The sequence below is a fragment of the Plectropomus leopardus genome, chromosome 21, assembly GCF_008729295.1.
Source record: "Plectropomus leopardus isolate mb chromosome 21, YSFRI_Pleo_2.0, whole genome shotgun sequence".
NCBI lineage: Eukaryota > Metazoa > Chordata > Actinopteri > Perciformes > Serranidae > Plectropomus > Plectropomus leopardus.
Genome location: NC_056483.1, coordinates 15,178,773 through 15,190,903, shown reverse-complemented (window position 1 = coordinate 15,190,903; position 12,131 = coordinate 15,178,773). Strand labels below are relative to the sequence as shown.

Genomic DNA, 12,131 nt, shown 5'->3' with positions numbered 1-12,131 from the left:
TCAAAAGAGGTGGAGCCCAATATTCACGTTGATATAAGTGTACAGTTTATCTTTCACAGTCTCCTTGACTGTGTATTTTAAGGAATTAATCCCATCTTTATCCATTGTATTCTTGGTTTGTTTCAGTTTGGCAACATTCCTTGGATTACAATGATTTTGCACGTCTCTCTTATGTTTGATCATCTTGTACTTTCCTGTCACCATGTCAGGTCGAGAAATGGACATTCCATGGTTCATTATTCGCTGATAAATATCGTCATCCTCGCCACCCCAGCCCCAGAAAGTGTTTGGGAAACCATTCATTTTCAAGTATTGCTTCTTGGACAACGAAATAACCCCACCAAATATCTCCTCATAGGGTAACTTGAAGTTAAATTTATCGACAGCTACAGACAAGTGTCTGGGATTGTTAAAACATCTATAGAGGTTACGGTCATCCATAGGAACTAGATCTATGTCAGAGAAGACAAAACAATCAAAATCATATTCCTTCAGTGCTTCAAAGCAGCCTACGTTCATCAGTTTAGCCCGGTTGAAGACTCCATCTCCATCCTGGTTGATGACATACACTCTGTAGTTCAACTGCTGACGCATCAATATAGGATGGAGGTAATACAGCCAGTGCTTAAGGTGCTCATGTCGATTCCGGAATGGGATGATGATCGCCACCTAAAGAAATGAAATAAGGAAGTTGCTTTGACATAAATGTAAATAATCATCAAGACCTCTTCAGATTTGTGACGTGGCGTTGTAGGTGCAGTGTGTGTCAGTAGGCATGACTCCAGTTTGAAGAAGCAGACAGGAGTACCACCACTAATCTCGTGCTGCTGTTGCCACCTAGTCAGCAACCTAAAATGAGGCTCAACTAACACAATCAATATCAGCTTAAATCCTTATAACTGTTATAATATGAGTAAAAATGTAAGCAGTAGAATGTAGAAGTTGGTCAACTTTTTGTAAGGTAATTATTATAGTAGGCCCAACTAATAAAGTCTTTTCTAGGTATCTTCTCTAATTTAATATTTCATCTATTTCAGATTTAAAAGAAATCTTAATTTGTCTCTATTTTTTCACATACCTTCTGTTTTGCAATGCAGTCGGGTGGTTTGTACCATCCTCCTTCCTGAAGTGGAGAACCGGATTCCTCTCTCACCTCATCCAAAGTTCGTGCAGAATTAAAGTCCACATGGATTGGACCCACAAGATTTGGAGGGGTGTCAGAGCAGGGTTTCAAAGTCTTGCTGGCAGCCATTGTCCTCTGTGTCTCTCCTTGACCTGCATTTGAAGCATAAGTCTTCAGTTGAACAGGGTCATTTATCCACAGAGATGGCTTGTTTTTAATTTTCCTATGCTGTAGTTGTGAATGAAAAACAAAATATGTCACACCGAGGAAAGAAAACAGGGCCAGAATGTTATTGTATTTCTTTAGCATTTTTTGCTGCCTCTGATGTTAAGTATTGTTCACTCAACAGGTCTCCAATAACTCTGCTCTCTCTTGGCAAGTCAGATGTGTTTGAAGCAAAAGAGTTATAGGACAGGTTTTATTTGCTTGGTTGCAGCTTACTTATTTATGTATTAGGTTGGGCCCAATCCCTGTTGAGTAGAGGTGATGGTGGTGGGGGCTCCACCTCTTTCGACATCTGTTTATGTCCCCGTCCAGGATACAAAGTGACATTAATGTGGTGGGGAAGGAGGAGTTGTACACAGTGGAGGCGGAGGCCCTGGGATGGCAATTATTAAGTGGTGAGGTAGGTGGAGTAAAGTGGTGGCTGGTGGTGTAAAGTTGGTGGATGGAGTCACGGCGAATGATGTTAGGACTGTCCCATTGTCATTCAGTTTGTTTGCCAGGCACAAGTCATTGGTTACGTCAAGGGCTGTAAGTCTGTAACTGGTGACAGGGGCCCCTTTCTCAGATTTAAAATTGTTTCTTAAATTATAGTCTTTTTGCATCTCTCATCACCTTGCTAAACTTGTACTTAGCCGCTCTAAACCCTTACTTGCCCCCATTCCTAAATGCTTCTTCCTTTTGCAGCATTATTTGACTGAGCTTAGCTCTGAACTGTTTGTCATTGTTGTAACAGCCTCTGTGTACTCACCCAGACTGATGGTAGCAGTCCTGAAAACATCCCAGACTGTAAATACCCATACAGTCCAAGCATGACTGAAGATCTTCCATAGCTTGTCCACTGGTCCACTGCTCTGAAATCCTCACAACTGGCACAACCAGTGTCGAATAGATAGATAGATAGATAGATAGATAGATAGATAGAGATACAACAGAGAGCTGTTACTGCTTAGAAATGATCATGATGGTAGTGTAATTTAGGTGTAGAAATATTTTCTAGTTGGGACTGTATAAGGGATATGATGATTCTGATCTTGGATTAATACATTGGATCAGGCACATTAAGACATTATTGCTGATGTACTCAGGTGGTATGGCATGTGTCTGGCTTCAATTGATGCTGGTGTCATATTTTCACCTGGTCAAACAAGTGTTGCCAGTAGAACTCGGTTCAGCCGCAGGTAATGCAAAAACAGCCCACACCTGAATTCAATCCCATTTAATAAATCTGTCATCAAGCCAGGCTCCTACTCCAGACCTGTTCTTTACAACAGCTGCCCATCAACTATGATTTTTGTAACTGACACCTGTGAGGAGGGTCAAGGAGTGGTATCGGATCCTTCTCCGGATGGCAGGTAATGCAATCAGTTTGGACCCAAGAAACGTATAGGTCCTCTCTTTAATATTTACCTCTGCTACAAAAACCTTTACATCCAGACCAGGTAGGAGACTTTGAACCCTGCCAATGGGTCGAAGGACTCGAGAAGCTGACAGTCGCTGATATGAAATTGGATATCACAAGGTTGGATGAGTCTGTGAACGATTTCTGCCTTGGCTGAGGAGTAGAGAGCTAGTTTTGACATACTGCTTCTAAAATGGATTTTGACTCTGTAATTGGTTGAGCAGGAGTTCTGTGTCTGGGGGATGGGCAGGAAGACAATCAAGCATGCAAACCCATTCTGGAGGATGACCTACAGATTGGTGACGTAAGCAGGACCACTGCTGGGGTCTGAGATGGGGCCCCTCTGGAGGAAGCAGAAGTGACCTCTGTGGAGAATACCTGAGAGATTGGAGAAGGAACCCTTCCAGATGACCAAGGAGACAGGACCCCTCTGGAATACACCTCAGGGACTTGAGGTCAGGAAAGGCAGTCACTGACTGACTTTCAAGTTTGAGTTTTTGACTTACTATGAAACATAAACCATACACACACAAATCATATGTATATTGAGTATTTCCTTCTTCACCATCATAAAGACAAAACTAGTTAGCACTTTTTCTTCGCTGTTTTTATTGCGATATATTGTATCCACATTAAGGTTTACTGCATATATGGCTGACATTGTATGCCCCATGCTCTACAGATTCTATCCAGCAGCTAATTGTATTTATGCAAGCCATGATTTTAAGCAGTGTTTGTTACACTGCTATGGGGGAAGGGTTAAAAAAAAGAGAAATGCTCCCCAAATTCCCAAATATTTTGCCAGGACTCTGATAGAGATATTAGTTTTTCCAACCATTTACCTGTTTAAACTATTTTCATTTACTATGGTGAGAATGACGGAGAGTTAAATTATCCTTCATTCTCACCTGAGTCTGTAGAGTGAGTGAAAATCGACACCTTGTTGCGCAGCTGACATTTGTAGCGTAGCATAAATAAAAGTCTGGCATTAAGCAAAAAAAAAAAAAAAAAAACACTTGACATGGCCAGTATTCTGTTTTTCGAGGGATGGCGTAAGCTTTAGACCAGTAAAAAAGACTACAAGATCGTACGAATATAGAGAGAAAATGAATTCAGTTTTGTTTTGATGTTCACAGGCATGTTCAGTGCCAGGCCATAGCGGCCATGCATTTTTTTTTCCAGTCTTCACTGTATCACATCAGTTTTGCAGAACACTTTGATTGCAAAAATAACCATAAATAACTTAAAGCAGTGAACCCAGCTTAAAAAAAGAAAAGGAAATATCAACCAGTGCATAACCAAAATGCCCCCACACACTCATGTTATCACACTTTCCAGTTTATATTTACAGTAAATATTGACAGTAACTGTAATTTCAAGTACAAAAATAACAAAAAATGTTATTGCATTGTACAGTAAAGACAAATGTCTGTATACAAAATCATGTAATATAAAAAATATTTTAAAAGAAACACCGCCATCTGACCTGTGTCATACAATTCATATGTAATATTTATTCTTGCACTACATAACAATTAATGCTGGATGTAACAATCCCCAATCCATCTGTCCAAATCCCATTTTCCATTCCTCGTAAACAGACAATTGACTATTATTGTGTCTCAATTATTGTGTCAATTGGATAGATATTTTACATTATATTTTGATGTTAATGATTGTCATTCAACAGTTGAAAGATACTCTATATCTCATATTTATACAGTAAATATTTACTTTAATTGCATTCATCACACACAGATTTGCATACATAACTTAATACCAAGGTCTAGTTTAATTAAAACAGACTTGACAAACTGGATTATCAGAGAATTCAAAGACATGATCTTTTGTTTGAGTCTGAACTGCAACAACATCCAACAGCAGATCCACAGGTTCCAGCTTTATTCAGCCTGTCACAGCCCAAATATTGACAGTGATATAAGTGTACAGTTTATCCTTCACAATCTCCTTGACTGTGTAGTTTAAGGAATTAATCCCATCGTTATCCATGGTCAAATGGGTTTTCCTCAGTTTGCCAGGATTTTCTGGATTGGGTTCATTGTGCAAGTCTCTCTTATGTTTGACCATCTTGTATTTTCCAGTTACAGAGTCAGGTCGAGAAATGGACATTCCACGATAAATAATTCGCTTATAAATATCGTCGTCTTCACCACCCCAGCCCCAGTAAGTATTTGAGAAGCCATTAATCTTCAAGTATTGCTTCTTGGACAATGCAGAAACCCCACCAAAGAAAGTGTTATAGGGTAAGTGGAAGTTAAATTTGTCCATAGCCACAGCCAAGTGTCTGGGATTGTCAAAACATCTATAGAGGTTACGGTCATCCATAGGAACCAGATCTACATCAGAGAAGACAAAGCAATCAAAATCATATTCCTTCAGTGCTTCAACGTATCCTGCATTCATCAGTTTAGCCCGGTTGAAGACTCCATCTCCATCCTGGTTGATGACATACACTCTGTAGTCCAACTGCTGACGCATCAATATAGGATGGAGGTAATACAGCCAGTGCTTAAGGTGCTCATGCCGATTCCGGAATGGGATGATGATCGCCACCTACAGAAATTAAACAAGTTAAATAAGTTCGCTTTAAAATACAATCTAGAGAATCATTAAAGGGATAGTTCTGACTTTCTGACGTGGGATTGTACGAGTAACGCCACAGAAGATAGGCAATGCACTACTGATGACAGGGCCAACAGCTAATTGAATTTTAGCCAACCAATAAAAAGGCCCAACCAAAAAAATCAAAATTAGTTTAAGTGTACACTATTCTTTGGATATATAGTTTAATTATTTTATTGTGTGACTTTTGTTGTGAGGTTAAGTTGTAAACATATAGCATAGATTTAGACCGAACCAGATTTTTGTTTAGGTCAGCTTTTTTTTTAGGTCGATAAAAATGTTTCACTACTGATCCCATTCAGATCAGTACATTGCTTAGCTTCCATGGCAGTACTCCTGCCTGCTGAATTATTCCTTTATTGCTTTGGTGTTTTAAATAGTGTGTGTATTTCAACAATCCAACAATCTGTCATATTGTGAAGTAAACAGTTATGATATGTAAGTAAATGCAGTGTTTCAGCGGTTACTCATACAACATATGTTATAAAGCTAAGATTCTTGTGATTCAATTGATACAACCACCTCAGAAGGTAAATGGTCATGCCTCTGTCAGACCACCAACACACAAACAGTTACAAATCACCTTTCAAGCCTAACATAATCTATCAATTGATAATACACCAACAAAAAGAGCTCCTGATACATCATTAAAGGTCCAGATGATCCAAATCCAGTAAAATATTTAGTCCAAATATATTACATCTGTTAATATCTACAGACTACTGTTACACCCTTTCAAATGTTTTAATCTCTGCGCTTAATCTTGATAATAACCCCTGTTACATGTAAAAGGTTTTCAGAAGCCCCATAACAAAATGGTAGCAATGGGCAGCCTTTTAACATTTAAAAGGGTGTCCATTGACAAATAGCTATTTAGTTTTCACAAGTGGAAATGGCCTGTCAACATGTCATTTTTACAAGGTAAAAGGTTAATTTAAGATATTTGTAAAATAACTGACTGGTTGACTGGTTACAAATATATTTTCATATGGAAAATTGTGTTTCAACCAGTCAAAAGTGATTTACAGTAACTAATTATAGATGTCAGTTATTCCCCTTGTTGGGACAACAATTATATTGATTCATTCATTTTTTACTATAACAACATATCCTGGTACAGAGTTGCTGGGGTACTGGAACCTAACCCAGATGACACTGGGTGAGAGATGGGTACACCCTAATCAGACTGCCAGACTATTTGCATTCACATTCATACCTACAGGTAAGTCAGAGTCACCAATTAACTTAACCTGCACGTTGTTGGACTGTGGGAGGAAGCCAGAGAAAACCCATCATGCTGGTATGGGGAGAACACCTAAACTCCACACAGAAGGGTCAAAGCTGGTAGGTTTGACCCCACTTTCCATTTCAGATAAACAACTGCATTTCTGATATATCTAACATAGCAAACCCTTTTGAATATGTAGGCACCATATCATGTAGAACCCAGGGCACAAACACAAATGAAGAGGCAGAATATAGTTGAAAACAGAGAGTGAGTTTATTAAGGACAGACAGAGAATGATTGCAGCCTCATCTGGTAAAGGGTTACTTGTTGTTTGGGGGCCGAGGTTCCAGGCTGAGGCAGATAGGAGCATTGAGCAGAAGAACTGACAGAGACAGAGATTTTTGGGTGAGCAGGGTGACTGGGTCTAACTGGACAGGGAAATAGTAGGCTGGGTTTTTTGAAGAACTGAATACAGAGAAAACAGAGTCAAAAACAGTGCACAGGGAAAATGATTATGTTTCCCGTTTAGAGTTGGCTTGAGCAGAATTTCACATGAGGTAAATGGACAGTCTGGCAATGAGTGAAAGACTGAACTGGGCTTTTGTCCAGCAGAATGAGTGGTGGCTTGATTACAGATGGGCAGCAGGTTTGCAGGCTTGAGTGGCAGCAGGTGAAACTGGGAGCCATACCCACGTCTAGACAATACTTACACAACGGAAAGAGAGAAACACACAAACAAAACGGCTTGAGGTGTGAAACCTTAAATAGGGACATGCCTGCTGTTGAGCTGACAAGGGAGTTGTGGGCATATTCAGTCAAGGGAAGATATGTACTCCAGGCAGAGGGATCAGAGGCAATTACACAGACCACAAAAGATCACTCTGACGACCCCGTTCCCCGATGCAATGGGGGATAGCCAGTGGATGAAAACCAGAGGTGTTTCTAGACTGTTTCCTTAAGAATGTGGTGTAGGTATAAAACATAGGTGAAATAGACATCTGCTGTTTTTTTAGCAGAGGGGAGTTTGGGAATTGCTCCAAAGTGAGCAACTTTGGACAACCAGATTGCAATGTGGGACCAGCTGACAGGAAGTGGTCTGAACAGGTCTTTAGGTGAAGAATGCATGGATTTACCTTGAGCACAGATGGGATGAGCTGGAACAAGGGACCTGGTATCTTTGTCCATAATGGGCCACCAGAAGTTGCATTTGACCAGTGTTTTGTTAACTCCTAGATGACAAGACAAACGGGCTGAGTGGGTTGGCTGGAGAACCTGGAAGCAGACGGAATTTGGGACAAATAGAGAGCCAGAGAGAACTCCTCCTGGGTCACGCTGGATCTTCTGTGCCTCCTTGATGAGCACCTTGATTTCCCAGTAGAGTTTTGGTTTGATAGGATCTTCTGAGAACTGAAGCGGTCAGAGAGGGCATATGGCTTGATGTTTCGAGACCCCAAGCAATGGGTAAGGGGGATGTGAAAGTGACAAGAAAACAAACAAACAAGGACCAGTAGGCCTGGCAGGAGTTGAGTAGCAATGCTGACTTAAAGTGTAAGCCAAGTTTTTGTTGTCCAACCACAAAAGGCTGCGCTGGCACCTCCAGCCAGTGCCTCCAATCCTCCAGGGCGAGGTTGACCATTAATTGCTTGTGGCTGATGACATCAAAGTTCCTCTCAGCGGGGAACAAACAGCGAGAGAAAAAAGCTCAAGGATGGTGTCTGGACCCCCTCGAGGACCATAAGATCTGGGGCTGAAGAGAATAGGATTTAAGTTTGTTGAATGTGGTCTCAGCTTCCAGAGACTGAACTTCACAAAGGAGGTAGTCAGATTGGTTTAAAGGGGCAACAACATGGTGAAAGTCCTTGATAATCCTTTTGTAAAAGTTAGCAAATCCCAAAAACCCTGAAGTTCCTTCCTGTTTTTGTAGCTGGGGCCACTCTGCCTTTGTTTTGATCTTCTCAGGGTCAGACCTTACTTGCCCACTTTAATTATTCATTCATTCATTAGCCGTAACTGCTTATCCTGTCAAGGCTCACAGCCACTCTAATTACTGAGAAGCCATCGACTCTTCAATGCAAGTCTCCATGACAGGTTGTATAGTTGACTGTAAGGGAGAGGAGTACTAGGAAGGAGGTTGATGGCACAGGAATATGTTGTCAAAGAAAGTGACTTGCTTTTGCTAAATACTTCATACAAGTCATGGCTTGGAGATTGATGAGGTATGGGTGCGCCCTGCAGGAGGTAAGGCAGACTGCAAACAGACAGCATGGCAGAAATTGCTCCAGCAAACAGTCCTCCCCACAGACCAGTCAATAAAAGTGTTATGCTTGGAGGGCCAAGGATGAGCAAGAAGCAGAAATGTGGAAGGATTTTATCATCAATGCAATTTTAGATATCTGAAATTACATTCTTAGTAGTTACAATTCCAAGCAAGCATACAAATATTTTAATTATAATAATTGTAGTTACTTTATATACTGCTGGGTAGCATGTTGTAAATTTCCCCTGGAGATCAATGCAGTTTTATTTTAATCAATATCTAAATCTATTTGGTTATAGTTTTCATATTGAGGACTGTCCTCTAATATATTTGTCTCTCTATTCAATCACCTACCTTCTGTTCTGCAATACAGTGTGGTGGTTTGAACCATCCTCCTTCCTGAAGAGGAGAACCGACCTCCTTTTTCACCTCATCCAAAGTCCGGCTAGACTTAAACTCCACATGGATTGGACCCACAAGATTTGGAGGGATGTCAGGGCAAGGTCCCAAAGGCTTGTGTGTAGTAGGTGACATCTGTTTCTCTTCTTGACTGCCATTTGGTGCTTTAGTCTTCAGCTGAACAAGTTCTTTTATCCACTGGGAAAGTGTATTGTTTCCAATTGTCACGCGATATGGTTTTGCAAAAAGAAATAAAGTGCTGTCTTTGCTGTAGAATAGAAGCATAACAAAACATGCCAAACTGAAGACGGCAAAAATGATAACGATGTTAAAGACTTTTTTCAGCATTTTTGCTGTGTCTAATGTTGAATACAGTCCACTCAGCTACTCTCCTACAGCTCTGTGACCCGCATTCCACTTTGCAAGTCAAAGGTGTCCCAAACAAAAGCACAAGCATACAGGTTTTATTTACTTGGGTGAAGCTTCCTTGTTCAGCTTAGCGGATCAGGTTGGCCCTCACATATGTGGTTAATTATTAATTTTTTTTTTGTTGTTGTTTTTCATTTGCTTCCCCTTATGTTTCCTAGAATCTAATGACTGACTTCAATGGAATTGTATTGCTGTGTGTTTGAGTATGCAATACTATTATATATGTTTGTTTAATATGTGTGTGATCTACCAAGTACTTTAAGACTGATGATCACTTTTATGAAAGATAACCCATACAAAAAACAATATGACATAAGAGGGAAAAAAAACACTTGAGTATTGGCTCAATGACTTTTGAAAATACAGCGTAATTAATATGGTATAAATAACCAAGCCATAATGATAGTTCCTGTACATTGTCAAAGTGGCCTATCTGGTGGTGAGTGATTGTGCTGAATGTCCTGAGTGTGCAATGGCAAACTTATCCTTAACCTACATCCTTAGAGGGCACTTAATGACCAGGTCATTATTCTTCCATTCACTATTAACTTTCTGTCTGGAGTTTAAAACCTTCAAGATTTGTAAATCATATTGACACATATCGATGAGATGTGGCTATGTATATGTGATTTATTACTATACTCTGCACAGAAAATACCTAAAAATTTGATCACAAAGATTTTAAGGGTATTTGCAGTATATTTTTCAGTAAAATGTCACTGATAATAAACCTACACTGCAGTTGACTTCCTATTTGTGTGCACATGAACCAAGTACAGGTTGTGTAAAGGGAGTGCTTTTCAAATAAGGCAACTTGTCCTTTGTAAATGCAGGCAAATGAAAAGGGTATCAGTTTCACTGATCACGCCCAACTTTACTTTGTTTGCAGCAGGCAATATGTCTTTACTGATGAATAAGGATTCCAGTTCAGCACTGTATTACATAATATAAAAGTTTATAGTTTTTGGATGTATCAGGCTTGCAATACATTAACAGTAGTTACAGCCATTAAACTGATTGATAGTATCCTAGTATCCAGTATCCTAAACCAGCTTTCACATGTAAATTTGCAGGTTTCACACACTGAGTACGTGAGAGGAAGCTGGAGGGTGTGGTGCAACATGGAGGTACAATTTTGGTTTCACTATGAATAAAATGGCCACTTTCCTAACAGAGAATTGATGTGGGAGATAAAATGTGTGTTATTTTTTCAGATATAATATTGATAACATGTGAACTGAAGAAAAAAAACATTCTTTAATATTGTTTTTGCATCCATACATTTTATAAACCAATAAAATAACATGTCAGTACCAAGATTCCAAAATATGTTTAAAATCTATTCCTTAATTGAATTTTGGTTTGGTGTCGGTGTCTACATTTATAATTACTCATCTAATTACTCATATTTATTGTCAGAAAAGTAACATAGCATATGCAGTAGATTCATGGTCTTCATGTGACATCAGTACACAAACTTCTCACTGAAAACAAAGCACCCTGTGTTAAAGTCATGTGACCATGTCACCCATAAATGATGATTTCAAAGCATAAGATAGTTTTACTGATAATCAGACATAACTAAATTCAATGCTGCTGTTTGGAATTGGTTGGATGAGTGTGTCAGGAGCACAGTTAATCCAGAGAGAAGGATATGAGTGAGAGGAAATAGTTGTCTGGTATACATGGTTAAAAAAGTATGCAGCAACTTGAATATTAATTAAGTCAGACACATAACTGCAAAACTATATGTTCAACTTTTTTGTTGCTCTGTAGTTATGTTTCAGCAATTTCACCTTATTCTTTCATTAAAATATCTTACATTTATTCCCATCTATCTCACAGCCCACCATCATATCATCCATTCCTGCAGAACCCTCTGATATTTTGATTTGCAGAGAAAATCTATTTATCTCAGAATCAGAATCAGAATTGGGTACAATTAAGTACGTTTACATATATAAGGAATTCAACTTAGTGTTTTGGTGCAAACAATTTACATAAAGAAAGAATAAAAATAGGAAAATTAAATAGAATTAGACATAAGATAAAAAATATAGAAGCAATATGAAAATATTAAAACTGAAAAATAGAGTATAATAGACACAAAATGTGTATACAAAAGGTGCAATGGAGGGATTGTGCAGTTGTGCAGAGGTTGAAGTTGCAGTGCAAATATTTTTTATCTAAATAAATTAATGTAATGTGTGCCGTCTAAACAAATCCAGTCCAATGTGCGTTAATGTAACACATGGAGACATTATATATTAAATTAAATTAGTTATAAATTTAATAATAAATATAATAAATCAATTATATAAATTAAGAGGATATCTAGATATGAAGCAAGAAAAACAAAATCATCTCTAAAACGGCTTTGGCATAAATTCAAATAGCATCATTTGGGCCATGTACCATACAAGTGTTA

The 12,131-nt window shown here is 38.9% G+C and overlaps 2 protein-coding genes across 2 annotated transcripts; both read right to left on the bottom strand.

Moving 5' to 3' along the window:
* On the bottom strand, positions 1-3,719 carry LOC121960986 (beta-1,4-galactosyltransferase 2-like). The gene is made up of 5 exons (XM_042510889.1): positions 3,656-3,719; positions 3,041-3,125; positions 2,785-2,842; positions 1,079-1,351; positions 1-669 (listed from the first exon to the last, which is right to left on the bottom strand). Exons 1-5 carry the CDS (start codon positions 3,717-3,719, stop codon positions 1-3), a joined length of 1,149 nt encoding a protein of 382 aa, XP_042366823.1.
* A 933-nt stretch (positions 3,720-4,652) lies between these two features.
* On the bottom strand, positions 4,653-9,622 carry LOC121960985 (beta-1,4-galactosyltransferase 1-like). The gene is made up of 2 exons (XM_042510888.1): positions 9,230-9,622; positions 4,653-5,321 (listed from the first exon to the last, which is right to left on the bottom strand). The coding sequence occupies exons 1-2, from the start codon at positions 9,620-9,622 to the stop codon at positions 4,653-4,655; spliced, it is 1,062 nt and encodes a 353-aa protein (XP_042366822.1).
* Positions 9,623-12,131: the final 2,509 nt, after the last annotated feature.